This window comes from Fusarium keratoplasticum, chromosome 2 (assembly GCF_025433545.1).
Source record: "Fusarium keratoplasticum isolate Fu6.1 chromosome 2, whole genome shotgun sequence".
Classification (NCBI taxonomy): domain Eukaryota; kingdom Fungi; phylum Ascomycota; class Sordariomycetes; order Hypocreales; family Nectriaceae; genus Fusarium; species Fusarium keratoplasticum.
The window spans coordinates 2,312,796-2,337,705 of NC_070530.1; the positions used below are offsets into that span (position 1 = coordinate 2,312,796).

General features: G+C 50.0%; 11 protein-coding genes across 11 annotated transcripts; 6 read left to right on the forward strand and 5 right to left on the reverse strand.

Moving 5' to 3' along the window:
- Window positions 1-930: 930 nt before the first annotated feature.
- NCS57_00263700 (uncharacterized protein) lies at window positions 931-2,065 on the forward strand (the record flags this gene model as incomplete). The annotated part of the gene is made up of 2 exons (XM_053052662.1): window positions 931-1,426; window positions 1,479-2,065. The coding sequence occupies 2 exons, from the start codon at window positions 931-933 to the stop codon at window positions 2,063-2,065; spliced, it is 1,083 nt and encodes a 360-aa protein (XP_052917908.1).
- A 652-nt stretch (window positions 2,066-2,717) lies between these two features.
- On the reverse strand, window positions 2,718-3,734 carry NCS57_00263800 (uncharacterized protein; the record flags this gene model as incomplete). Its single annotated transcript, XM_053052663.1, has 7 exons — window positions 2,718-2,830; window positions 2,884-2,961; window positions 3,010-3,070; window positions 3,124-3,240; window positions 3,298-3,396; window positions 3,443-3,539; window positions 3,595-3,734. 7 exons carry the CDS (start codon window positions 3,732-3,734, stop codon window positions 2,718-2,720), a joined length of 705 nt encoding a protein of 234 aa, XP_052917909.1.
- Window positions 3,735-7,076: 3,342 nt separating this feature from the next.
- NCS57_00263900 (HET domain-containing protein) lies at window positions 7,077-8,210 on the forward strand (the record flags this gene model as incomplete). Its single annotated transcript, XM_053052664.1, has 1 exon — window positions 7,077-8,210. Exon 1 carries the CDS (start codon window positions 7,101-7,103, stop codon window positions 8,208-8,210), a length of 1,110 nt encoding a protein of 369 aa, XP_052917910.1. The 5' UTR covers window positions 7,077-7,100.
- A 2,026-nt stretch (window positions 8,211-10,236) lies between these two features.
- NCS57_00264000 (uncharacterized protein) lies at window positions 10,237-11,296 on the forward strand (the record flags this gene model as incomplete). Its single annotated transcript, XM_053052665.1, has 3 exons — window positions 10,237-10,755; window positions 10,824-11,049; window positions 11,106-11,296. The coding sequence occupies 3 exons, from the start codon at window positions 10,237-10,239 to the stop codon at window positions 11,294-11,296; spliced, it is 936 nt and encodes a 311-aa protein (XP_052917911.1).
- A 45-nt stretch (window positions 11,297-11,341) lies between these two features.
- Window positions 11,342-12,301, reverse strand: NCS57_00264100 (uncharacterized protein; the record flags this gene model as incomplete). Its single annotated transcript, XM_053052666.1, has 1 exon — window positions 11,342-12,301. One exon carries the CDS (start codon window positions 12,299-12,301, stop codon window positions 11,342-11,344), a length of 960 nt encoding a protein of 319 aa, XP_052917912.1.
- Window positions 12,302-12,889: 588 nt separating this feature from the next.
- On the reverse strand, window positions 12,890-13,972 carry NCS57_00264200 (uncharacterized protein; the record flags this gene model as incomplete). The annotated part of the gene is made up of 1 exon (XM_053052667.1): window positions 12,890-13,972. The coding sequence occupies one exon, from the start codon at window positions 13,970-13,972 to the stop codon at window positions 12,890-12,892; it is 1,083 nt and encodes a 360-aa protein (XP_052917913.1).
- A 740-nt stretch (window positions 13,973-14,712) lies between these two features.
- Window positions 14,713-15,704, reverse strand: NCS57_00264300 (Aldolase-II domain-containing protein; the record flags this gene model as incomplete). Its single annotated transcript, XM_053052668.1, has 2 exons — window positions 14,713-15,545; window positions 15,596-15,704. 2 exons carry the CDS (start codon window positions 15,702-15,704, stop codon window positions 14,713-14,715), a joined length of 942 nt encoding a protein of 313 aa, XP_052917914.1.
- Window positions 15,705-16,211: 507 nt separating this feature from the next.
- Window positions 16,212-17,705, reverse strand: NCS57_00264400 (HET domain-containing protein; the record flags this gene model as incomplete). The annotated part of the gene is made up of 1 exon (XM_053052669.1): window positions 16,212-17,705. The coding sequence occupies one exon, from the start codon at window positions 17,703-17,705 to the stop codon at window positions 16,212-16,214; it is 1,494 nt and encodes a 497-aa protein (XP_052917915.1).
- A 1,617-nt stretch (window positions 17,706-19,322) lies between these two features.
- On the forward strand, window positions 19,323-21,035 carry NCS57_00264500 (FAD-binding PCMH-type domain-containing protein; the record flags this gene model as incomplete). The annotated part of the gene is made up of 1 exon (XM_053052670.1): window positions 19,323-21,035. One exon carries the CDS (start codon window positions 19,323-19,325, stop codon window positions 21,033-21,035), a length of 1,713 nt encoding a protein of 570 aa, XP_052917916.1.
- A 124-nt stretch (window positions 21,036-21,159) lies between these two features.
- Window positions 21,160-21,936, forward strand: NCS57_00264600 (uncharacterized protein; the record flags this gene model as incomplete). Its single annotated transcript, XM_053052671.1, has 3 exons — window positions 21,160-21,162; window positions 21,288-21,749; window positions 21,793-21,936. The coding sequence occupies 3 exons, from the start codon at window positions 21,160-21,162 to the stop codon at window positions 21,934-21,936; spliced, it is 609 nt and encodes a 202-aa protein (XP_052917917.1).
- Window positions 21,937-21,969: 33 nt separating this feature from the next.
- Window positions 21,970-22,499, forward strand: NCS57_00264700 (uncharacterized protein; the record flags this gene model as incomplete). Its single annotated transcript, XM_053052672.1, has 2 exons — window positions 21,970-22,018; window positions 22,063-22,499. 2 exons carry the CDS (start codon window positions 21,970-21,972, stop codon window positions 22,497-22,499), a joined length of 486 nt encoding a protein of 161 aa, XP_052917918.1.
- Between the last annotated feature and the right edge of the window lie 2,411 nt (window positions 22,500-24,910).

Genomic DNA, 24,910 nt, shown 5'->3' on the forward strand with positions numbered 1-24,910 from the left:
CGCGTTGGTCATACGACTTAGGGCTGGGAACGGGCCGGGCGAGCCGGTCCGTAGGGATGATCAATGGGACTCTTGGTATTCCCTCTTAACTACCGGACGGACTGCCAAGAGTTTCGGGCCAATGGAAAGCTACAAGAAACGCCATGATATGTTGCTGTTCATTGCGGCTGTTGGCCAAACATGTTTGGCACACCCGACAATGTGGTCGGCTCATGGCTTGGGACTCCCTTGGCGACAGCCGCATGAACAACACACTTAGGCGAGAATAGGCGAATGCAGACAACAGGCAGGAAATGCGAGATTGGGATTCGCCCCTGTGGGAAGAGTAGTCGGTGGGCGATGAAACTACCGAATGCTACCTGAGAGCCCCTTGAGTGGTCTGACAAGTCGTAGGACCCTTGCTATGCGGACCACGGCATTGGTAACTAGGGTCCAGGTTGCATTGAAACCGCATCCTGGGCACTAGGATCGCTTCTCATTGGGAGAGCAATGCTGTGGTCTCGTGCCTGCATTTACCACGCAATGGTTTGACAACTACCCAGCAGGCGAGCCCGCATAGGATCCCCCCATAGGCTCGTCAACGCCTTGATATCCACACGTTCGTCTTACACATTGTGGAGGCTACATGGGTTGAGTCATGTTAGAAAGTCGTCACAGTGCGCGAGACTCCCAACCCCCTTTTGCCGGTGGAGTTTGGCTGGTTGCATCAACTACGACGCATTGTTTCGTGGTCAGCATTGGATCATGGTCTCGAGTTTTATTATCTGCTCCTAGCTCCAAACCGGGATACAAGCTGATCATGCCCCAAGCGAGATATGTGTTTAAATAGACAAGAATTTGGTTTGGAAGCTGCTCGCTAATTCTCGGTCGCTGTCACCTTCATCCCATCCATCAACGAAACACCACCAGAAAAAAGAAAACACGCACAGTATGTCTACAACAGAGAACGAGCAGCTCCCCACCCTTCCTTCGGACCTCACGGCCGAATGGTTCGGGGCCAAGCTCGGCCACGAGGTCAAATCTGTGGAGAACACGCGCAACATCTGGGGCACGGCATCCAAGCTGTTCTACACCATCACGTACGAGCATGAGAGCAGCGAGGAGAGGCCGACGCATGTCTGTGTCAAGGGCGTCTTCGACCCCAAGATGATCGAGGCCCAGCCTTGGACCGTCAGCCTTGCCCAGCGCGAGGCCGACTTCTTCACAAAGGTTGCGCCGTCGGTTCACCACATGCTCTTCCCCAAGGGATGGTGGAGCGGCACGAGTGAGAAACAGGGCATCGCCATCATGAATGACCTAGCGAGTGAGGGTTGCACCTTTCCCCCAGAGGTCGCGGCGTACTCGGTCGAGCAGGTCAAGAATGGTGTTGAGCAGCTGGCTGGTCTTCACGCGCAGTACTGGGGTCAGAGCCAGGACGATCACCCCTGTAAGAACCCCCCCTTTCTTCTGTCCTGATTAGATGTCTAACGTGGAGATAGGGATCTGGAATAACTATGACCCAGCCATGAAGTTCATGTGCGTGCCCTGGGATGAAGTCGTCCGCAGGCCTGGCCGTCCTCAGCTGCCCGAGTACCTCATGGATGGGACACGGTGTAACGAGGCTCTTGACCGTTACTACGCCGAGCGTAACCCCCGGTTCAGGACTCTTCTCCACGGAGACACGCACATTGGCAACATCTACTTCACAGCTGATGGTAAAATCGGCTTCTTGGATTGGTCTGCCTTCCACTTCGGCTCCTGCTTCCATGACGTTGTCTACCACATGACGGCCATGCTAAGCGTCGAGGACCGACGAGCTCACGAGATGGAGATCCTCGACCACTACCTCGAGACACTGCACAGTCTCGGCGGGCCTAAGTTTGACCGCCACAACGACCCCGAGGTCATGATCGAGTACAGACGCTCCTTCATGACAAACGTCATCTGGCTCATCTGCCCGGATGGCCTGCAGAGCAAGGAGCGTATTGAAACCCTGTGCGAGAGGACTGTTGCTACTTATGACGACCACAAGGTTATTGATGTTATTCTGAACCAGCCCAAGCCGGAGCCCAAGTCAGAGTCTTGAGCGAGGAACTTGTGAGGTTCCATAATATATGAGAACGAAGAGATGCAAATAGTATTCGTATCAAGCATGCCTATTCATTTATGATTTCACTCAATTGTCTTTATGGAACTATTTTTGATTCACTGTCAGTATTGATAGTGAGTGTTTTCAAACTAGGTTGTATTCAATGAGACAGGCTTAACTCAGTCAGGCAACTATTGTCGCCCCCTTCTACTAGGAGTTTCACATTCTGCAAAGGGTAAGTAGAGCCACATGGGCACATACATAGACGGGCCGACATGGTGACATTGCGCTATGCGTATCCTGGCTGACAAGGGTCTGGACATGGGCGAAGACCACGTACGAAAGGCTATTTACTACCTGTACTAGTCTACTTGCAAGGAATAATTCCTTCTATGGAACCCTTTTATCTTGTATACGAAGTTTGAACAATAGGCCTGACTTGCTGCGTGGTGGCGCCGGTATTGTTTCAATAGTCGGTTCATCTGAAATTTACGCGAATACCCCCAGACATGGTAACAATCAAAACATCAGATCAATATCGGCGTACTGATCAAGATGCTCTCACAATGGTTCTAGATTCCCCTTGCTAGGCACACATGTTCCTGCTCCATGCTTGACCACTGCTTGCCTATCAAGCCCCAATCTCATGTTACTCGTCATCCCGTCTCTCCCTGGAAGCCTGGTTCAGTTTCATTCGACGGGCGGCGTCATAGATTTGCTGCATCTTCTGAGTATACTTGATGACATCTTCTTCTTCATCACCTGCGATCCTCAGTATGGCGTTAATGAGATTGGACAGCGGCATGTTGACTCACCAGCGTACTCGCTGATCAAAAAGAGAAATTCACTCGTCTTCAACGCGGATACATCGACTACGGATGTGCAAACGAGATCTAGAAGAGTTAGTTATGTAGCCTAATACGCGTAAAGGAAAGACTCACATCCCAAGGCGCTTTCGTATTTATCACTGAAGCCCTTGCCGGCAAAGTTCCAGCGCCATAGCTAACGTTTGTGAGCATTCGTACTCGTTTGTTGCAGAAAAACATTTAGCATACCATTACATCGAGGCGTATAACCGCGTTGTGCATTACGTAGATGAAATACTTCTCCTCTTTGTGCTGGCCGACGTCGGTCCTTTCCATAAAAGGCCCTAGAGCAGAGGTGACGACTTTCTGCCAAGCTAGTGAGTGATTTGCGCGTACGTCCAAGGGACATGAATATGAACGAACCTTGAAGCCCTCCTTGACAGCGTCTCCAGTATTGGACCCCCCAGTCCCGGTGCTGAAGAATTCATCGATGGCATCACCGATGCTCTTGCTGGGCTTGACCTTCCATTAGGATTTTATTGAAAGGATCGTATGGTTGATCGCATACCTCATCTTTGACTATCAACTTGTGGTACCTCGTCTTCCGAAGGGCTCGGATGCCAGGCACATCTACTTTTTGAGCCGCATCTTGATTCAGGAACTTGCTGCGAGGGTTGAGCGCTTTTCTGTCGTCTTGCTGGGAAGGATCTAAGTACTTACGCTTCAAGCTTTGCTTCAAACTCGTTCAGACTCGAACTGCACAACTGATTAAGCACGTCGAGGTCTTGCTCCGCCTTTGCCCTTGCCTCTTCGTCGGCCAACTTGATGGCAGAGCGAACTGTTGTAATGGCCTGGCCCATGTTGCTGGTTTGGTGATTTCAGTAGTTCAGGCTGGATGGTAGTGGCACAGAAAGTTGATGTTTGCTTTGGCTGAGAGTGCGAAAGAAGCGGGAACTTGCTCCTTACTGTAAAAGCGCGACCTCTCGCTCTTAACTTTAAACAGTGGCAACTCTTGCGGTTCATGCAGAAAAATCCAGCCTATCATTTCCAGGTAAATGTTGAGCGTAGAGTAGCTAAATGGGGTAAGAGAAGCGGCACTATTGCGGGCTGCCTGTCTTCAGCTGACCATCACACACGGCTTGATCCACGAGAGCTGGAGTCTAGAAGCCTATATATTGAAGACGTGCAGATTGACTTACCTCATATAGAAGACGGCCGCGCGGCGAACTATAGGCGGCTTAGCGCGACTGGACTATCGATCTGGGGCTGAGTTTGCTTTAGCAAGGCACGCACCTACGTAAAAAAACGAGACACCAACACAAACATATTAGCTTATCCATCTCTAGGTAAGGATGGTTAATAAAAGAAAAGAAAAATAGAGAAGAGAGCTCTAAAGTATTATTATTATTATGATATATTTCTTAATATTTCATTATATTTATATTAACTTTTTTATTAAATTGTGGATAAGTTAGTTGACACCGTCTGCCGTTCCGGTGTCTCAGTGTTTATTTCTTGACCGGCGTGCCATGCTGCTCGAGTGAGTGTATGCCGTTGGCTAAATGTATCTGAATGAAAGTGGCACGGGTGATGCTATGTCTGCAACGGGCCTCCTGACGCTGGTTCTGTGGGCCAAAACTGGCGGTTTGTCAGTCTGGATTATTTCGCCTTACTTCGTGAACAATCACCAAGTATTAAAGTCATCTAGAAATCCCCGAATTTGTCATATTCGCAAAGCTAGGGACATTGGGCACTCATCAATCGATATGACCAATCCCTAGGACAACTTCCAACCGGTCGATGGCCAGGGCTAGCAGACATTGGTACACAAAAGCTTGATTACTTCGTCTTATCTTAGGCTGCACTGCCTCAATGCTTGCCAATGTTTACTCAATCAAACTAGAAGCCCACCCGTGTTCCTCTTTTTTGTCCCAACCAACCAGGTACTCAACAGCTGGCTTGGTAGCGAACCCAGAACTGGGTTCAGCAGCATCCCTTATAGTCATGACTACATACAACGCTTTCAGTTCTCGCCGGAGAACTCCAGCTCAAAATAGCTTGTATCTCTATGACTGTAAAACAAAAATGCTGACGCCCAAGATAACCAGATTCAGCTTTGACATAGGTCAAGCCTCCGCCTCGCTCGGTCACAGCCTCAACCGATATGTCTTGGTCTGGCACTAATTGGTTGACTTTTAGCCATCTCGCTCAGTGGCTCACTAATGAGCGAGTTGAGGCCTCCATGAACTTCTAATGATCAGCCCAGCTTCTCAAGTAAGGGTGTAAATACTTGAGTGAAGGTCTCTCCTTTGACCCCTTACCTGAGTTCTTCATCTCTACGGAAATCCCCACTCTTTGATGATGGCTTCTCTGATGAGGCTATGTTGTTCATTGGCGATGACGGAGAAGAGAGTCTTCTCCTTGCGTAGCATATGGTTTTGACGTTTGCCCGTCTGTTTTCCCGAGACTACATTTATTTGCAAGAGCTTTATGCTGAGTAGAGAACATAATTGAAGTACCTAATTCACTATCAACTGCCTAGAGTTGATTGCCCAGTATTGTAGCAGGGAACAGTTGTTGAAGTTGTTTGTGATAGTTTTACCTGAATCAATAATACCCCCCTTCTAATGAAGAGACGACTTATATATCGCTTACTTAATCCCCTGGGCGTATCATATCATACCAGCTCGATCTTTTCGATATTGCATATTTGGGAGGGCTTACCCAAGCAAGACAACTCAGCAGAGCCTGATTCCCCCTCTTTCCTTTTTTCCCTTCCTAGAACTCTACCACAGCTATGAGGCAAACTTTCTATCCTTAAGCCCCGGCCCTTGATGGGATAACTAAGCCAGGAGACCTTTCTATCCTTAAGCTATAAAAACAAAGAGCCACAACCATGTCTCTGGGTGGCTCTGCGAGAGCCAGATCCGCCTGGCTTCGAGAACACCTAACACACGATCGCATTCTTCAAATCCATTCCCAGACCTTGGAGGCTACTTTCGCCTTGCAGAATATTCGCCACGACTTTGCCGAGAGCATACTCTATGGCTCTTATTCTTTCGTTCTCGCGTCTGCCATGGCCTGTGGCCATCTATTCGTACACGGAAGATGGAGAAATGCCATGATTGGAGCCGGCGTTGTCGGGGCGTTAGTCGGCGCCGCCTTCATGGTGAATGCACGGAAGCTTTGGGTGAATTTCTTACGCCACCCCCAAAAGATCCTATCTACAGCGTGGTTGCCGAAAAATCGACAGGTTACGATGAACTTGTTTCGCTTCCTCAGCGATGCTGATGATAAACACATTGATTGGTGTGTACAGCATTCATCGCCGCATCCTGCTTTTACAACTAACCAAGGAAAGGGAACCTTGGTCCGATCCAAGCGGCAACGGAATAGAGGATCGGGTAGCCCTTCAATCATCACATCTTCCCAATATATACTTCTACTTGTCCCCACTAGTGGGCGAAATTCGCATCCTTGAAATCGAACCGGGGACCTTCAATGCCGATATAAAGTGTCGAATGCGTGCGTGGCCTGCCAACGGGGAAGGGTACACGGCTCTATCATACGTTTGGGGCAATGATCCGCCGACCAAGTCAATCTCGGTGAATGGGAAGTGCGTGAAGATTCGGAAGAATCTGGACAGCGCTATTCGCTACATCCGAGACGAGAATGAACCACTCAGGCTGTGGGTAGATGCGATCTGTATCAACCAGCAAGACCTGTCTGAGAGAACTTCCCAGGTCGAAATGATGTCGGAGATCTATCAGCAAGCCCAGAGCCTAACCGTCTTCCTTGGTGAAGGGGATGGGGACCTTTCGATATTGTTCACCTTCATTCAGGACATCAACGACGACATCGCTATAGATCAAGTTCTGGAGAAAGCGGACTTGCTGAGAGTGCTAGATCAGTTTTGGCAGCTACTTCAGATGCCTTGGTGGTCACGGATCTGGATCATCCAGGAGTTTGCATATGCAGATGCGAGCCCAACGTTCGTGTACGGCCATCGCCAGTTCAGTGCTAGCTGGCTTTGGTATGGGTTTGGAGTCCTCAGAGACAAACTACTCCAAGATTTGTACTGCTCTGTCCAAATCTCAGATGGCAATCCTCAAATGGGCGACTCTGTCTTGCCAGTTTGGAGGGGGGCTGGTTCCGTGATCCAGGGCTTACATATCTTGCGATCGAGACAACAGCTCTTTCATTGGCGACAACAGCCCGCCCCAGCAATGCATAAGGTTTCGGAGCTCCTGAAAGACACTCAGTTTTACCACGCCACGGAACCACGGGATAGATTATTCGGGCTACATTCTCTCACGATGGACCCCTTTCGGGCTTGCTTTTTGCCCGACTACCACCAATCGATGCGAGCAGTCAACATCCGGATGGCAGCATACCTTCTTTGTATTGAGGGATGGACCGAAATGTACAACTACTTTCCCACCACAGCCGACGCAACCCTCCCTTCCTGGGTTCCTGACTTCTCTACCAACCGCGAACGAGATAAATGGTCTCGAATTTGGGATAGCTCTCCCTTGCTGAGCCTAGGAGAGCTTGAATGCTGGGCTGAAGGGGCTATTCTAGGCATTCGTGGTATCGATTGCGGTACAGTGACTGAGATGATGGGTCTGAACTGGAAGGGCAAGGACATGACAGTACCATCGCAGGATTCAAGTACCGCCTCCTGGTCTCAATTGGGACGTCATGATGCCAACAGCTTTGAAACTCTCTCTCGAATCCTAGCTGATACTGAGCCCGAACGTCCGTTGCCTACCACCGAGGCTGAACTGGAGAACTGGAGCGCAAGTCCCAACTTGTGGTTGGGCCTTTCAAAGATCGCACATGAAGCCGATAGCCTGCCGGCGTTTGACACCGATGTTTGGGATTTTTTGAAACTATTCAAAAGCACGCTGACCAAAACCGACTATCACCTGCTGGATCTCGGAAGGTTGGAATTTCGAGCTGACCTGACCGCACCTACGATAGAGAAGCGACTGAGGAAAATGCCAGAATGGAAAGACAGCAGTATTGATGAAGCTTGGCGAGAGATGAAGACCCAACTTGGAAAACGCTCAGACTTATGGCCGGATGAACATTTCCAGGGCTTCATCTTCACAACTGACACGGGCTTTACCGGTCTGTGCCCTCTTGAAACTCAGGTTGGAGACAAGCTCGTTGTTCTCTTTGGGATGCCAACGCCTTTCCTGGCGCGAAAAGACGAGTCAGATGGCAAGTATGTGCTTATTGGGCCAGTCCGGGCTGCTAGAGAAACCCTTGAAGGGATCAAGGAGGAGGCTAAGCAAGGAGCTGATGGGGAGGGGATTTTATATTTCAAGTAAGTATGAGGGAAAAGCGAGGTGTTTCAATGGCCTGGCCCATTTGACGTTTGACGTTTGATAGCGACATCGGGTAGTTTATATTGGACTGTAGTTTAAATTGGATAGTAGTTTCGCAGAGGATAATAGAAATACTTGAAAACTGGAGTCCATTGCCCAGTTATAGGATGACTGGTTCGCAACACCACATCAACATCAAACCCAATGCCGCGCAATATCACCACCATCAATCAACCCAAACTCAGTCTTTCAAGGGATTCATTCAGACCCACGCGTGGGTTCCGAGAGAAAGGTACAGAACCCTGTGCATGCTCCTCAGTTCTGTCATGGCCTCTTTCACTTTGAGAACAGACCGGGAACAGGGATCTGGCATCGTTATCCATGAGACCGTGTAGCATCTCATCTCTTGCTTGATCGATATTATAGACTGGACGACCCATAGGTTCGAGTGTCCGAGGAATAAAGTCGTTGCAATAAAGGCTGATTGGGTCTACCTCGACCTGTCGTGCTGGTCGACTCTCCACTGGGTAAAAGTGCCGCCACCGAGTTTGGTTAAACGAACTCATGAGCTTTTCCCGGCCTGAAAGACTACAGTAGTCAAACTGTTAGAGTGTTGTGATGATGGGGTGAATGGACGAGTCGTCATACCGATAACGTGTGCTCACGCCTGCATTACGCCTCACGTCAAAGTTGTACAGGCTCTCGCAGTTGTTGCTCCACACCTTTGCCGTGACGAGCCAGTCTCCCGTGAGCCGTGTTCCATAGTCGTTTTCCACGTACTCGGAGAATGTAAAAGTGCGAACCCAGCTGTCGCCAACGGATTTGATCTGAGGGCCCACGAGATCCGGAACATAGTAGGAAGACCACTCCTTGATGCCACCGCTACCCCTAAGCTGCCGCTCGATATCAACGAGAATGAACCGAAGTTCCATCCGCCAGGGTTCCAAGGAATGCGTGTTGCCAATGTAGATCTCTGGCATGTGTTCTGACTTGATCTCCCAATTGAACATGTCCTCGCTGTCATTGTAAGCCAGTGGCTGGAAAGGATACCAGACTGGCGTACCGTACCCTGAAGCCATGCTGAAAGGTTTCTCAAGATGGTTAACAGATGAGATAAAGGGGGGGAGGAAGGTGGCAGAATGCTCGAGGGGTTGTAAGTGATTGAGTTGGACAGCTATCAGTTGTGAATAGGGGGAATGAGCGACATTTTAACCTAGTCCCCCGCTTTAGACTGGTCATTTTGTTGAGAAGCGCCCAAGGTTGAAAGAAATGCGGGTTACGCTGTGGCTGAAGTGATGCCACGCTTTCGCTTCTTGACATGTCTGTCACTGCGAACTTGATGACGCCTCCATGTCATACTTAATGAAGCTTCATACTCTCTTGTTTGTTCTAGCCGAGAGAAAATCTGGGGTATAACCGACAGGTGCTGTATCGTCGACGGTCAGAGCCACCTCAACTTCGTGCACTTTGGAACTTCTCATGTTGGTAGATGACCTGAAGAAAAAGGGAGGCCCCAGGGAAACACCACAAAAGAGCGGATATGACATCAGTACGGAGGATATCTATGTATCTTGAGAAACCTTAGTTCTCAAATGATGTTTAGATTCTGCGGGTTGATGAAAGGCAAATCTCTGGCAATGGATGCGTGGCGGACTTGACTGAGGTACGCCGACTCCTTCATAACCACAATAAACATATCTGCAGAGCAATATCGCTTTGATATTTATCCCGAGCTACTGCGGATTTCCGCTGTCCGTCTCCGCACTCCAAACATGGCGAGCCTGTGTCGTGACGAGTGGTGGCCGACATTGCGGAATTCCGCAAAGACGCCAAACCAACAGGGGAATGTGCACAACAGACCGTGCGATTGATGTTACCACTGCAGAATATCGTAATCAATGTCTTGGTAGAGGATTTCAGCTATAAAAGGTCCTGGTTCTGGCGCTGAGAGGGAGCACCAGTTCCAAACCACTTTCACAGTATCTGCACCCTACTTAACTCCCTTCTTCCATCTCTTCACTCGCCCAGCATGTCCAGCAACCAGCAGCCCGTCGGCTACCGTGTCTTTGACATTACCAAAACCTCCCACAAGAAATCATACCCTGCCATCTCCCCCACCAAACCCTCCCTGTCCCAGGCTGGCAAGACCGTCCTCATCACCGGCGGCAGCGGCGGCATTGGCTTTGCGATTGCCCGTGCATTCGGCGAGGCTGGCGCAGAAAAGGTCATTATTGTAGGTAGAGACGATGCCAAGGTTGGCTTGGCGGCGGAGCAGCTCAATAAGCAGAGCCAAGGTTCCAGGACTGTCTTCGAGGGCAGGGTCTGCCAGCTTGCCGACTCTGAGGGCATTGATAAGCTCTGGGAAATTTTCGAGGTAGAGGGAGTCAAGGTCGACGTCATTGTGTTGAACGCCGCAATGACTGGTCAGTTTGGTCCTATCGAGAGCCTGGGTTGGAAGAAAGTCTGGCAGGAATTTGAGGTCAACGTTCGGTCATACCATCAATTCTGTGAGCGACTGCACCAGAATGCCAAAAGCCAAGCAGGCAAGGTAAGATACCTGACAACTAGGCCCTTTCTCCGCAAGTTTATTGCTTCGATTAACGCAAATACCTTCAGAGGTACATCGTCAATGTTTCAACCTCGGCCATCCACGACTTTCCGGCGGCGTCATACGCACCAAGCTACTCCCTCACCAAGAACTCGGCTACTCTTCTGCTCCAGCAGATAGCCAGGGAATGGAAGGTGTCGGATATTCAGATCGTGAGCTTCCACCCTGGGGCGCTCCTGACCCCAGGCGCCATGTCTTTGGGACTGGACGAGACCTCTCTCCCATGGGACGATAGTAAGTGGATGCCCAGTGAACTGGAATTCAGCTGAGAGCTAACTTTCCACTCAAAGTCAGCCTTCCTGCTTCTGTTGCCGTGTGGGCCGCTTCTGACGAGGCTGCCTTCTTGCATGGCCGGTTCGTCTGGGCCCGTTGGGATGTCGAAGAGCTCGCTTCGGGCGAGATTAGAGAGCGGCTCGAGAGTGATGAGAAGTTTCTGAGAATCGGTGTTCATGGCCTTGAAACACCCAAGGCAATAGTGTGAATGGCCGCCGATAGCTTGCACAGTTGCGCTTGATGCAGATGTCCTCTAATAAGCCGGAAGCGATCTGTCTTCCCTCAACCCCCATCTCTTGAGTGTTGCCTTGTCTCCACCAAACCACTCCTCCAAGGCGTCCAAACCACGATAGGTGGCGCAAATAACCCTGCCCAGCTCGTCAAAGTCTTCAGGGTCGGCACCTTGTGTGTCATGACCAAAGGTGGACATGGTGAGCTCAAGCCGTCTGGACGTCTTCCATATCTCCCGCCACTCGGCCGCTGATCTGGCCTCCCAAAGAGCTGCCTGGGCCGTGAAACCAAGCTGGGATACTTTCCCCTCGCAATCCCAACCAAGCTTTAAAAAGGTGTATACACCCGAGATTGTTTCGGCAAACACTACCGTCCGTCTCACGCTTTCCTGCCGTATCCAGTCTGCCCATTCCTTGACTGGTCCAAACGGGCTGATTGTTAGCCTCAACTTATCCGCCCATGCTGATAGCCGAGCTCCATCACGCTCTGCCTGAGCTTGTTGGGTGATGTCGCTGGTTGAAAAGAGCCGTATGCATTGGTAGATGAGCAGTGCTTGCACAGGAGGGAGTAGATCAAGTTCCATCGGAGGATCGCAGGCCAAAGCAGCTTCAACTGCATCAACCAACAGTGATGCTCGCCGTGCAATCTCAGTCTTTACGATTGCCACATTGGACGGGTTACGCATGGCGTGTAAAGCACTCGCGGCGAGAGCGTCCTGAAGGACAGTAGAAGCCCCGACTTGAGTGTGGTGAATAAAGGCAGTGTGACCAGCCTCTGCTAGTGCGCAGGCTTGTGCAGCGAGACGTCTTCCTGCATACTCGGTGCGGGCTTGAAACCTGCTGCCTGTTGTGATGGTTCCTTCGTTGGGGTCATCGATGATTGGCGTTTGCTGTGAACTGCTGTTTGTTATAGACGTGATCCCTAGGTCTAGCGGTGACAGAATTCCCCCATGTCCAATAATATCGCTGAGAAGAGACATCATGGCAGGTGATAACGGCGGAGGAATTGCAGGTGTAGAGTTGGTAGAGAAAAGCATGTAGTTGGTAGCGTCAGGAGTTCCGATCCAAGATGTATCTTGGTATGGCAGACTGGCCTCCAAGAAGGCATTGTCGACCGGAACCAATGATAGCGAATTATCACCACTCTCATTGTTGGATGAACGACTAGGTTCGGGGGCTCCCCACGGATACACGCAATTAACTCCTCGGGAAATGCATCGTCCACAGCATGGCAGGCCAAGGTCACAGCGTCGCTTCGAAGCCACACACGCGTTGCATGATTTCCGCCTCGTTGAAAGCTTGGATCGCATAGTGAAGGAAGAGAATGAAGTTGTAAGTGGGAGCAAGATTAGCGCGACGGGAAGGCACATGTCGCGATGATTACGCGATTGGGCTTGGAGGCACGGAATGGAATAATGCTGCACCGACCCCAGCTATCTCCTTCGGATTGAGGTCCAACTCGGGACAACTCACTTTCTTCAAAACCCCCAAACATAGTCAACTAAACTCTACTTCCTGCCTGGCTATGGCTTCAACTCGTCGTTCTCGCAGGCGGGTGAGGTAATGCCCACCTACTTCGACTCAAGCGGATGAAGCTGAAAGTTGAAAGAGACCGACCCGGTCACGACATTCATGCTGTTCCTCCTCTTCAGATAATGGAAAGCATCGAGTTTGCTCCTTTCCTCTGGCGTCCCAATCTTCAGCTGCTCAAGAACCTCGGGCACGACCGCATACAGAATCTCGAGGTTGCCATCCTCGATCTTGAAGGAAATTCCAATCCCGCCCTTGGCACCGAGACGTCGAGTATCTTCAGACTCACGAATACCCACTCCATAGCACGCATCAGCACCGACTTTGCCAAACAATTGTCCCTGGTAGCTACTCATGAGCTCAGTACAGAACCGTCCCGTACCTCCAACAAGTTCAGGATATCGTGTCATGGCGTTGAAAGTGCGTGCGAGGTTTCGAGTTCTCTGAGTCGTCGATGAAGCATCTTTCTCAACCTCGTCGGCAGCGTCTGCAAAGAGGGCATACATGCGTGCCATGTAGAAAAGCGGAAAGGCCGGCGCAGGAAGATTACACCCGTCAATGCCCCATTCAACATTCTCAGGGTCAAGAGAGAGTTCCTCCACAACCTTCTTGACCTGGAGCTGCATGGGATGGTCTGGCAGGTGATAATCCAAGATATCAGCACCGAGACCCTGGGCACCAGCCATCATGGCAACGTGCTTGCCGCTGCAGTTGTTGTGAATACCAGTGGGCTCAAAGTCGGCCTTGATCCAAGCCCGGTTCAAGTCCTCAAGAACTGAGGGGTGACCGCCGCATCGAAGATATTCTTCCCCAGCCTTGATCTTAGCGAGCATGCCTCTAGCACGAGTGACATGGAAATCCTCGCTGTTGTGGGATGCGCACATAAGAGCGAGATCAGCGTCGTCAAAGCCAGACTTTTCAAAGCCTCCAGTCTCAATAACGGCCACTGCTTGGGCAGGCTTTGCAGCGGACCGCACATGGGTAATTCGAGAAGGATTTCCGACAGCGAAGAGGATGTTGCCTTCAACATCAGTTACGGCAACGTGAACGCCATGAGTGTTTTCGATGATGCCGCCTCTGTCGGTGACGACGTAATCCCGGTCAATCTGTGTGGACCGAGTCATGCCGGTGTGTCTGTCAAGAGCAGAAATCCGTGATAGAGTCGTTAGGTATTTCACGGGATGAAGTGAGGAGATCTTGCCCAGCTCAGGCGCAACATATTGACCCCAAGTAGTGCTGTACTGTTCCTCGGAAATTCTTTTTACGCACGACCAGGTCGAATCTTTATCTTGTTTGAATGATGAGCCAACTTGCACAAGTTACATCAAGTCCTGCAGTGAACGCAAGGGTAAAAACACACCGCCTCTCAACTACCCCTCTCGGCGAATGACTCCGACTCTCGAGGATCGTTAGACAACTGGTCGCTGGCAACTCCAGATCAACACCCTGCGTTTGACAACTACTGCTTACAGTGGGTAACGTTAACCCAGCACCAATCGCAACCTTTTTTCCAGCCGCGAACTTCGCGCGAAATCTCCCAGGTGCGTGTGGGACAGGTAACTCGATTGGCTCAATGCAACAATGGTATCATATCACAAATATAACCCAGGCAGGTCGATGAGTCAATTGGACAACGTGACTTGGCTCTGCTGATCTCGATCTCGAAAAGTTTCCGAAAATGGTAAATTGAATAATAGATTTACGCTTTCCTTGCAAGATGGTGTCATTTACCACTCTGAAGGCATAATTCACAATACTTGAACCACCAACTTCATGGAGCCGTATCACATCATCAAATTTGGGCTTAGACACCTCCCCACTGCTCTATCTAACTGTAACTTGTTTATTCACTCCCCCACGCTTATCAAGACGTAGAATTGGCACCGTTTGGCAGCGCCAACTTGTCGAACCCCCTTGCCAGAACCTCCTCTCCGCCGGCCAAGAAGAATTCAAACTCGATATCGGGCTGGGCTTCTCTGTACAGTGCATTCTTCTCAGACGCCATCTTGAAGTTGTAGGCCGCCTCTTCGTCCGTAATGATATTCTTAGGGATGCCATTGGCCGCTGCAGCCTCGGCTTGGAGTTGGATCTCGCATGACCGCTCCAGAAGTCCAAACATGAACCCTGCCTCATCCACCGTCTCGCCGCATGTGAGCAAGCCGTGGTTCATTAGAATCGCTGCCTTCTTGTTTGACCCCAGGGCCTCGGCGATGTTGATACCCTCTTGAGGCCCAAACACGATCCCGTCGTAGGCATCGTAGATGGCAAGAATTCCATAAAAGTTGCAGACATCCTGGGTCAACATATCAAGAGGACGGCCAAAGACTGACCAAGCCCTTCCAGAAATCCCATGTGCATGGCAAATGGCATGTATATCCGGTCGCCGAAGATGAACTGCCGAGTGGATGTAGTACCCGGCCATGTTGACCGTTCTTCCACCAGTTGCCGGATTAGGTGCTCCTCCAACGATCTCACCCGATGAAATATCGATGCAAAGCATATCTCCAGCCGTGAGCATACCGAAATGCCGACTCAGAGGGTTCATCCACATCAAATTTGGAAACTCGGGATCTCGGACTGAGATGTGGCCAGATTGACCTTCGACATAGTTTTGACGGGCAAAGTATCGAAAGGTGGCCGCCATATGAGTCAATATGTGTCTACGGTGCTCCTTGAATGTTGGAAAGGTTGGGATGTCTGATGAACTGATCAGTTCTGATCGAGCTTTCCAAAGGTGCTAGATATACCTGGCAAGACATCTCCATGGGAGATTGCCTCCAAGGGCGTCTTTTCCTTTAACTTGGTGCTTTGAGACACCTCCAGGGCCTCGTTCAGGATTTCTGCAGATGGAGTCATTGTAAAGTGATAATAAGTAAAGAATGAGGGTTGAGAGAGAATCAAGGCTCAGTTATTATCAAGATGCCTGGTTCGAAGCAACGTTGGGCAGCACGGGTCTACTTGAGATCTAGATATACCACAGATCTTAAATAGCCCAGCCAAGGCCCTTTATCTTGTTAGGGCGCCTTCTAAGAACGAATAATCTGTACCACATTGGAAGGCGAGCATGCAACGGGCACAATGGAAATACTGTCAACCTCGAGATCAGAGTACTGCGACATTTTACATCAACAAACTATTGGAGAGACTAGCGTACAGATACATGTCAAGAAAAGGCCAGCCACTCGCTGACAGGCGTGACAGGCAGTGTATGAGACGAGTCTATGTCATGAGGTCACTAGAGCACCCTCTAATCACAACGCCTTCTAATAGCTGCAGCGCCCTCTAATCAATTCTTCCATAGCCTGTGTACCTCAGAGATTCTTTTCAGATAAGCCAATCAGCACATGAGAAAAAAAAGTGAAATCACACCATGATGATCTTTGATCGCCCTGTCCCGTTCCCGAACAGATCCGTTGAGAGAATGGATCCCCTTTCGTCGTCAAAGATAGTGGCAACGCCCACTCTTCTCCAGACTTCCAGTGATTTTCCTGTTCTTGTCGTATCTTCTGGCCCAAGCTCAAGAATGAGGCCCGTTAGGCGCTTATCAATGCCGATGTGCAGATAGAGCAGCCTAGTGTTCCCTCTGGGCGTGTTCATATCCAACCTCCCGTGAGCGAAAACATGCTCTTGTTCTCCGCTGCCGTGACTGACTCCGTCGGATCCAGCTACAAGTTTGAACGGGAAAAATTCTTCGTCATCATTAACACTCTTAGCCTTCACAACCGTTGAGATAGGCCGCACCCAGGCTTTGACCTCGAGATAACCATGTATCTCACCAGTGGGAGTATGTTCCCTCGAGGGGTACACATCGATAACATCCACCTTGATCTCATCAAAGATGAGAGCCAGTGGCTCTGGTACGCTTCGCTTCCCCTTTGGCAGGATTCGGGGATTGAACAAGACGTGTCCATCCAGCGCACTCCATGACCAACTCGGTGCACGAGCGGCATCAGGCCTTCTGGCTTCTCCGTAGGGAAAAATCCAAAAGAGCTCCTCGCTGATCTTGTGCCTCCACATCCCTGCAAATCTGATGTACTCCCACTTGGTGATACTCATCATCTCCTCAGCCACGCTTTGGATTGCGATGAGCTTGTCTTTGCCCTTGGTTAGGTTTCTTGGGCAATACTGCGTCAGGCACCACTGCCAAAACTCATAAAGCGTATCCCAGGATGTCGAAGAATCTCTGGGCCAGAGTATTCTGGTCATCAGGGCATAGTGGGCAGCTGGTTCGTTCTCTTCAGACTTGATGCAGGACCGGCATTCAAAGAAGATCTTGTTGCGGCAAAAGTGTATGAGCCTCGTCGAGAGGCTTCTCTCTTGCATTGTCCAAGCCCTGGTGTTCCACTTGGAGTTGTTGATTGCGTATGTAGGGAACGAATCTTCATAGTGTTGACGATGGTAGAAGACCATATATCTATCCCGGCCATGCCCAGATGGTGGAATATCTTGGCCATAGTCAAAGGAGTAGTAAATCTTTGCGGCCAGAGTCTTTTCGAAGTCGCGGTCAAGGAATCCGTCATGCGTTGACGTGGCTGAAGTTGCGACGATGGTTACTACGGCGTGGCGATACACGAGGTGCATCTTGACAGCCTCCCGCTTCCAATCATCGGCCGAGTCTTGGATGATGCAGAGTGAGTCGATCCAAAGATATGGGATCCCGAGTTGAATGCATACTCGTGCCGCATCAGCAAAGTTCTTGGGTAGGTCGGTCGGCTCTATAGTCTGCCGTAGCTGCTCAAGATTTGACTGAAACGTCTGTAGAGGAGGTGATGTAGATATATCTCCCCACATATGACTGAGTGCAGCAAATCGAGATGCTGTTTTGAAAGCAGAACTGGTTGTGTCAACCAGTCGCATCTTGAAGGAGTTGCCATTTGCAGTCACCTCCAACAGTCTAGTAGGTACCCATGGCTCCATTGGACTATTGCAGGATGAATGATTGTCAATGCAATCATCTATCCAACCCTTCATCATTCTTGTCGTGTCTTGGCAAAGAGTTTCCAAACTAGGAAATCTCCTCCTGAAGCTCTCATCATCTGCCTCGAGATCTTGCAGCGAATCATTATCAGCTATTGTCTCTGAAGATCAAGATGACTTACCGGGAGAATCAAAGGCGGACATCTCAATAACAGACCCAGACCAAAATTCGGCACCCGTTTCGCTCCTCAAAGGACGTGTTACTGGGCCGTACTTCAGCCACAGCGAGTGTACCATCCCGTTATACTGCGGAGGTTGGCCCTCGAGGGAGAAACTACCCGATTCATGGAGGGGTTTGAAAGGCATTAAGTGAAGAGTGGCCGTGATGGCGATTCTTCGATCCCAGTTCATCGTCAGAGACAGATCTTGCCCAGTTTCGTGATCCCAGAAGGGGTGCGTGTCATTCTCGTCGTTGCGCCAAGCGGCCAAGGACCCGACCGAGATCAGAGCATGACGGAAGAGGTTGCAAAGTTTGCATCCACTAGTAGCCGAAGCTGAAAGACTAGGATAGTCTGGATATACATCTTCTCGTCGGTATGTCGTGTGGATATAGGTAGCCTCGTCGGTCTTTTTGCGGTCGGGCACCAGAGATCTACATGTTTCGCAAGGCCACTCTGCCGGTGATCTAAGAATATCTGGAAGTCTTTGAGGGTTCATTATCTCCAAGTTCTTTAAGAAAAGGTGCTCGTTTCTTCTTCCGTCAAACTTGACTATGCTGCTGCCTTGTTGAGTGAATTCATGGTCGTGAGGGGTCATTAACCTCAGGCCAAGTTCAGCCAATGGTTGAAAAGTGCATATGCACGAATAACAATGCGGCTTGAGATTCTGTTAATCGAGCTTGAGGATAAGTTACTAAGCAATGATCTTGTGGTCTTATCAATGTACCTCAGCTGAAAAAATCTGAGTCTGGACGAGGATTTCTAGTCGCTGTCAGTCCGCCACAGCATTCGTAACAGTTTCCCCATTCCTCGCACGGAGCGGCCCGTAGTTTAGCTTCGGGTAGGTAGTTGATACGCAGTTCATGTAAGCTAAACTCAGCTGGTCTTGGGCGGAGGTATGTGACTGCAAATCTATCTCTGTGAAAGCCAATAATCACAACACGGTGAGCCTGAGGCTGGCTGAAATACGTGATCAGCATCTCAATGTTTCAGCGCAACTGAGGGGTTCAACCCGCGTGTAGATCACCGATTGGATGCAGCACTTTGTGGCGTGGCCAGGAGCTGTTCTTCGCCTCGGTCTAGATCGAACTATTGAGTAAACCCCGGTCACTTGGCTATGCATTCTCACCATAGCATCCGCGCCGAGATATCACAATACGAACAAACACAGTGCTAGGAATGAGAAAGTTAAGACATAGTCCCCTATCAGACTAGAATCACCCATAACTATAAATAAGTGCTGTGTTCCCAAGCCTTTTCCACTCCAAGTTAAGCATCCACAATCTCAACTGTTTCTACTCTGACCACACACATCGTCACTCTCATATTGTCCCCAGCCATGGCACAAGCACAGAACCAGCAGAGCCTGCTCCAGCTTGGCATGGAACAAGTCGGCTGGTTCAAATCCAAGAAGATCCCCGTGCACACCCCCGGAGAGGTCGAGTATGAGAGAGCTGTCGCAAACAGCAACCTCTTGTACCGCTTCGCTAGACCAGCCTGCGTACTCCAGCCCGAACACAACTCTCACATCCGCATCATCATCGCCCGTGCCAAGGAGAAGAAGCTGCCTGTTTGCATCAAGAATGGTGGCCATTCTTATGCAGGCTTTTCCACCATCAATGATGGTCTTTTGATTGATCTGGTCAACATGAAGAGAGTCGACCTTGATATGGAGAAAAAGACCGTCACGATGCAGGCTGGTGCTCAATGGGGCCATGCATACAAGGAGCTCATCAACGATCATCATGACGGATGGATCATCAATGGCGGGCGATGTCCTACTGTCGGAGTCAGCGGTTTCACCCTCGGTGGCGGCCTTGGTCCTTTTACTCGTAGCTTCGGTATGGGTAGCGACACCCTGCTCGAGGCCACTATCATCACGGCTGCCGGGGAGACTGTCACTGTCAAGAACACCGGCAACACGAAGAAGGAGGAGGATGATCTGTTCTGGGCACTCTGCGGTGCTGGTGGTGGCAACTTTGGTGTTGTCGTCGAACTCAAGATGAAGCTTCAAGAGCTGCACGGAAAGGATGTTGTTGCTGGGAGGTTTACATGGTCGCCCAAGCACTGCGAAAAAGCCCAAAAGGACTTTATGGACACCATGGTCAAGTTCTACACCACCAATTGGCCCAACGAGATGACCATCGACAGTTCGTGGCTGTGCGATCTCAAGGATGGGAGGGAAGATCCTGCGGTTCGGTTCCTGGTGTACTACAACGGCACCGAACCCCAGTTTGATGAGCTGATTGATCGGCACCTCGGAGGCGTCAACGAAAACGGGAAAGAGAAGAAACTGCCAAAGCAGCTCAAGAGACGTACACTGCAAGAAAAGTCGACGAGGTTCCTTCACGAGACCCTTGTCTCCCAGTGGTCAGAGGAGACCGTCAGGGCGTTCCCCTCGAACCCATCCTACAAGATCTACACATCATTCGTCTTTGGTAACGGGAAGGACGAGATCCAAAAGATCACCGAAATCATCAAGAAAGAGATGGAAGAGTTCAGAAAGGAATTCAAGGGCGAACAGGGTCTGCTTCAGGTCACATGGATCCATTGCGGAGGCAAGGCGAGCGAGAAGCAGCCCGATGAATCGGCCTATCCCTGGCGCGGAGGCGTCTACCACGCATACATCATGATTGACTGGCAGGAGAAGTTCCTCGAGCTGGACATGAGGGGCTTCTTGGAAAAGATGAATGAGAAGCTGAGGCCCTTCTCCCACTCGCAGCGAGCCATCTTCATCAACTTTCCCGACCCAGCTCTCAAGAAGGATGCCCATGAGGATGCATACTACGGACTAAACAAGGAGAGGCTGCGCAAGATCAAGGCCTCTTGGGACAAGGATAATTTCTTTGGCTGGTCTCAGGGTGTCCAACTTCCGGAGAAGGTGGCGCATCACGAAGGGGACGAGTGCGCAGACGTAGCCGGTCATGAAGAGTTCCTGGAGGCAAACGAACTGTTGGACAAGATTGCCAAGCGTCAGTGGGAGACCTTTACGGCGCCCCCTATTAACGCGCTCGTTGGGGGTGTTCAGGGTGTTACTGGCTTTGCGTTTTAAGTCTGAGACAAGGGCGTGGATCATACATCTCATTGAAGGGGTAATCAGTTGCTAGAAACATCAAAAACATGGTACCAATAACAATGTTGGTCAATAGACAAACTGTGTTCTTGGCGTCAAAAAAATGGTAGAGTGGCGCATCTGCCACCAACAAACAACAATCTCTCCAACCCCTCACTCTCTGTGTGGCGACTTGTCCTCTTTGCCTTTATCACTTGGACTCTCTTTAACACTCTACTCGTCCATCACCAGCTAAATGCGGCCGGACAAACTTCTTTGAAGCCACAGAGCCCCGTCCGAGTGTACATCGCAAGTCTGCACTGGAACAACGAGCGCATTCTTCGCGACTCTTGGAACCAAGGCCTTCTCGATCTTGTATCAGTTCTCGGCCCCAGCAATGTCTTTGTGAGTCTGTACGAGAGTGGCAGTCGGGATGGTTCCAAAGACACCATCGGCGAACTCGACAAGGCGCTGGGGGTAATGGGAGTCCCACGGAATATCACATTGGACAAGACTACGCACGCCGATGCGATGGCTTCACCACCTCTTGAGCCAGGGAATGGCTGGGTCAAGACACCGCGTGGAAGAATAGAGCTTCGCAGGATTTCATACCTTGCCCGACTACGGAACATGTCTCTCCAGCCCTTGAGAGCTATGGCACGGAATGGTATCGAATTCGATTATGTTCTTTTTCTCGGCGACGTCGTGTTTACTGTATGCTTTACTCATCCGCTACGGGTGAAACTAACAGATCTAGATCCCTGATGTGCTTGCACTGCTCAACACAAACAATCGTGATTACGCAGCGGCATGTTCACTAGACTTCAGCAAACCCCCTCGGTACTATGACACATTTGCGCTGAGGGATGCCGACGGCCATGAGCATGCGACGCAGACGTAGCCGTACTTTCGGTCATCCAAGTTGAGAGCTGCAATGAAGCGAAGGGAACCTGTTCCTGTCAGCTGCTGCTGGAACGGTATGGGTAAGATAGCCCTCAAGTCCCTGGACTAGCCTTTCAAGTAATAGGTCAATTAACGCTCGGTCCAGTCTTTATGCCTGCGGCTTCATTTGTTGGTGATCAGGGACTCACCTTCCGAGCCATCGACGACTCTCTCGCAGCAAAACATCTCGAGGGCTCCGAGTGTTGCCTCATTCATGCTGACAATCCAGAGTCAGAGACGAGAGGTGTTTACCTTAACCCCAACGTTCGCGTCGGATATGACCGCCGCGCTTATGAGTTGGTTCACTCTAGCAGATCCTGGCTCACTCACACTCAGATCTTGTCCGGCCTGTGGAAGAATAGGCTGGCAAGGTGGTTCACAGCGCCGTTGTTCAAAGAGTGGTGGGTTCGAAGTTTGGAGCGTGAATGGCAGAGGCAGAATCCTGGCCGCAGTAAGAACGGGATGATGTGCATCATCAATGAGATGCAGGTGCTTGTTCATAACGGTTGGGCCCATGTTTGAATGGTGCTTTCAGATAGTTAGAGTAGATCAAATGTTAATTTCAAATTCATTCAATCGTAAAGTTGCTTGATCCATTGCAACATAGCTTCGGAAAAGAGTAGAAACGCATGAAGCTTGTCCGATGTCATCCCTACTTGGCCATCATCGTAGTTCCGGCTACTAACATGTTTGCCTTTTTGCAATCAACTCTTTGACAGTCAACTATCTCATATTCCTTTAATAGGCCCTCCTTGAATGGTCAGGCATGAGCCTCTAGACCCACTGCTCTAAGTCTAGAACTAAACCCCCTTCGTCCACTAATTAAGACAACTTTGAAGTCCTCGAGAGACTATTGAAGGAGAGATTACTTGAGGGAGGTTCCCAGGTTAACTGTAACCTGTCTGAGGAAGATTTGACTGGGACTTGCGTTGATATTCAGCAATTCTACCGCTGTTAAGTTGTTACGCCGCGCGAAGCACTGGGAGCTCAGGGGTGATGGCAGATTTTCCACAGTCCCGCGTCAGAAGAATAAGCCCAGAATTCATATTTAAGCCGGTTCAAAGAACAGATATAGAACCTTGATTGGCCAAATTTAATGAAGTCAATACACAGGCTGAATAGTTCTCACTGTATCATCCAGTTCGTCCAACCGGATCATCTGGATACAACGCATTACCCGCAGCAAGCAGAAGCAAACAATCCTTGAACGTCTAACCAATCACACAGCGGAAGGATTTCAGTTCATTTGTTGGTTCATCGTCGGCATTTCTTGCAGACAATCTTGGTGGTGTGGGGTTTGAGCCCTGAGCCCTGGTTGTGCTCGGGAGGAACACATTGGATCGTTGGATCAGTGCTCCGATTTGTCCAGAGGCAGTCTCAGATAGATATATTTTACTTTATAGGTGCTGATTGGCTTGCTGGCGCTTTGAGGCTGTCTGCAACCAGTTGTCAACTGAGCAGTTTGTGTCAATGGTTCATGAGTTGAGGGTGACACAGCGTACACGGGAAGGATTTAAGGACATTTGAATCTTGTTGGAGATTTAAGTTATATTGCATGTTTTCTTTATGCAGACCATCCTTCAGGTAGAGTTAGTTGAGTTAATATGCCTTGTTTGACAAAAATGGTAGACTTGCGATAGTGTCACAGGGAGTAATGGCTCAGGCATTGCTGAACAAAACACACATAGACCAGCTCGTGCAAATACGTAGATGACAAGATACTAAAATAAACCATCAAGACTAAACATACTTGAGATAATACGGTGAGGGTTCTCTAAATTCCAAACATTGGCATCCTTGTGTGTAGGGTAGAGCCACCATCTTTCACTTCATCTGAGATTGCCACGATGGAAGGCATCCAATATTAGTGTGGAACTAGGTATACCAGATGAATAGAATCAAAGACTCTTAATCGAAGTACCAACTAAGCTTCTATCTTTCTGCCAACTCAAAAGAATGTTCTTTTCCTCAGTTACAGACAACACCTTCATGTCGACTCAATCCCTTTAGCAGCTATTCACACTCGAATCTATCAACGGCCACGGAGACAGTCAAGGTGTGGTATTGCCCCATAAAACCAGACAGGGGTCATGTTCGAAAACAAACCAATGCCAGCGAATTGTGGGCCGCGCAAGCCTTCAGGCATATACGAAAGTGACTAGTAAACAAGCAAGGCACCGATCAAGATCCATCTTCGAAACAAGGCCAAATCTCGGTGTACGACTCATGAATCTGTTCAGCCGCATGCGAAAATAGATTGTCTCTGATTCGGACGACAATTGCAGACCGGTCATTTCCGTCAAGTCTTCTGCCGGGCTCCACGTGGAGTGTGGCTAATGTAGGAACCCGGCGGGAAGCGATATTCAATTCCCGTTCATCTCCGGCCAAGCAGTGTCTATTCTGAGCCTTGACTTTCAGACACGTCGTCTTTCTTCTCCGGCTCCGAAGCGGGCGAGACAGAGTCAAAGACGCAAGGCTGGCCTGATCTCATGGCGGCTCGAGCTGCGAGGTGCGGCTGTGGCTGCGGGCGCAAAGGATTGCTTGGATAGATTACCCATCTGGCATCCAGTAGACCTTTTTGGTCACGGGAGACGCCAGCATGCGCGTCCTGACTTGTCAATTCGTCAGATAGATTGCTTGTCGTGTGGGACCGGAGAGGCTGAACAGAATGCCATGTATACATATTTCCAGGGATCTAGCTTCAACGCACGATGCATGCGGCAATTTGCAACGGGCATGACGTCTTGTGTGTGAATTCTCAGAAGAACTCAGATTCCAGGCGGCCGACCTTTGATGCGACCGTTTGCTTTTTGCGGGGGGGCTGGACGGAACTTGACGGGCTGAAAGATGCCAATGTCTCAAGTCAAGGGCCCTTGTCTCTTCATCAGGTTTATGTCGCGCATATGAGCGATTCGCCTCGCCTCGCCTCAGAT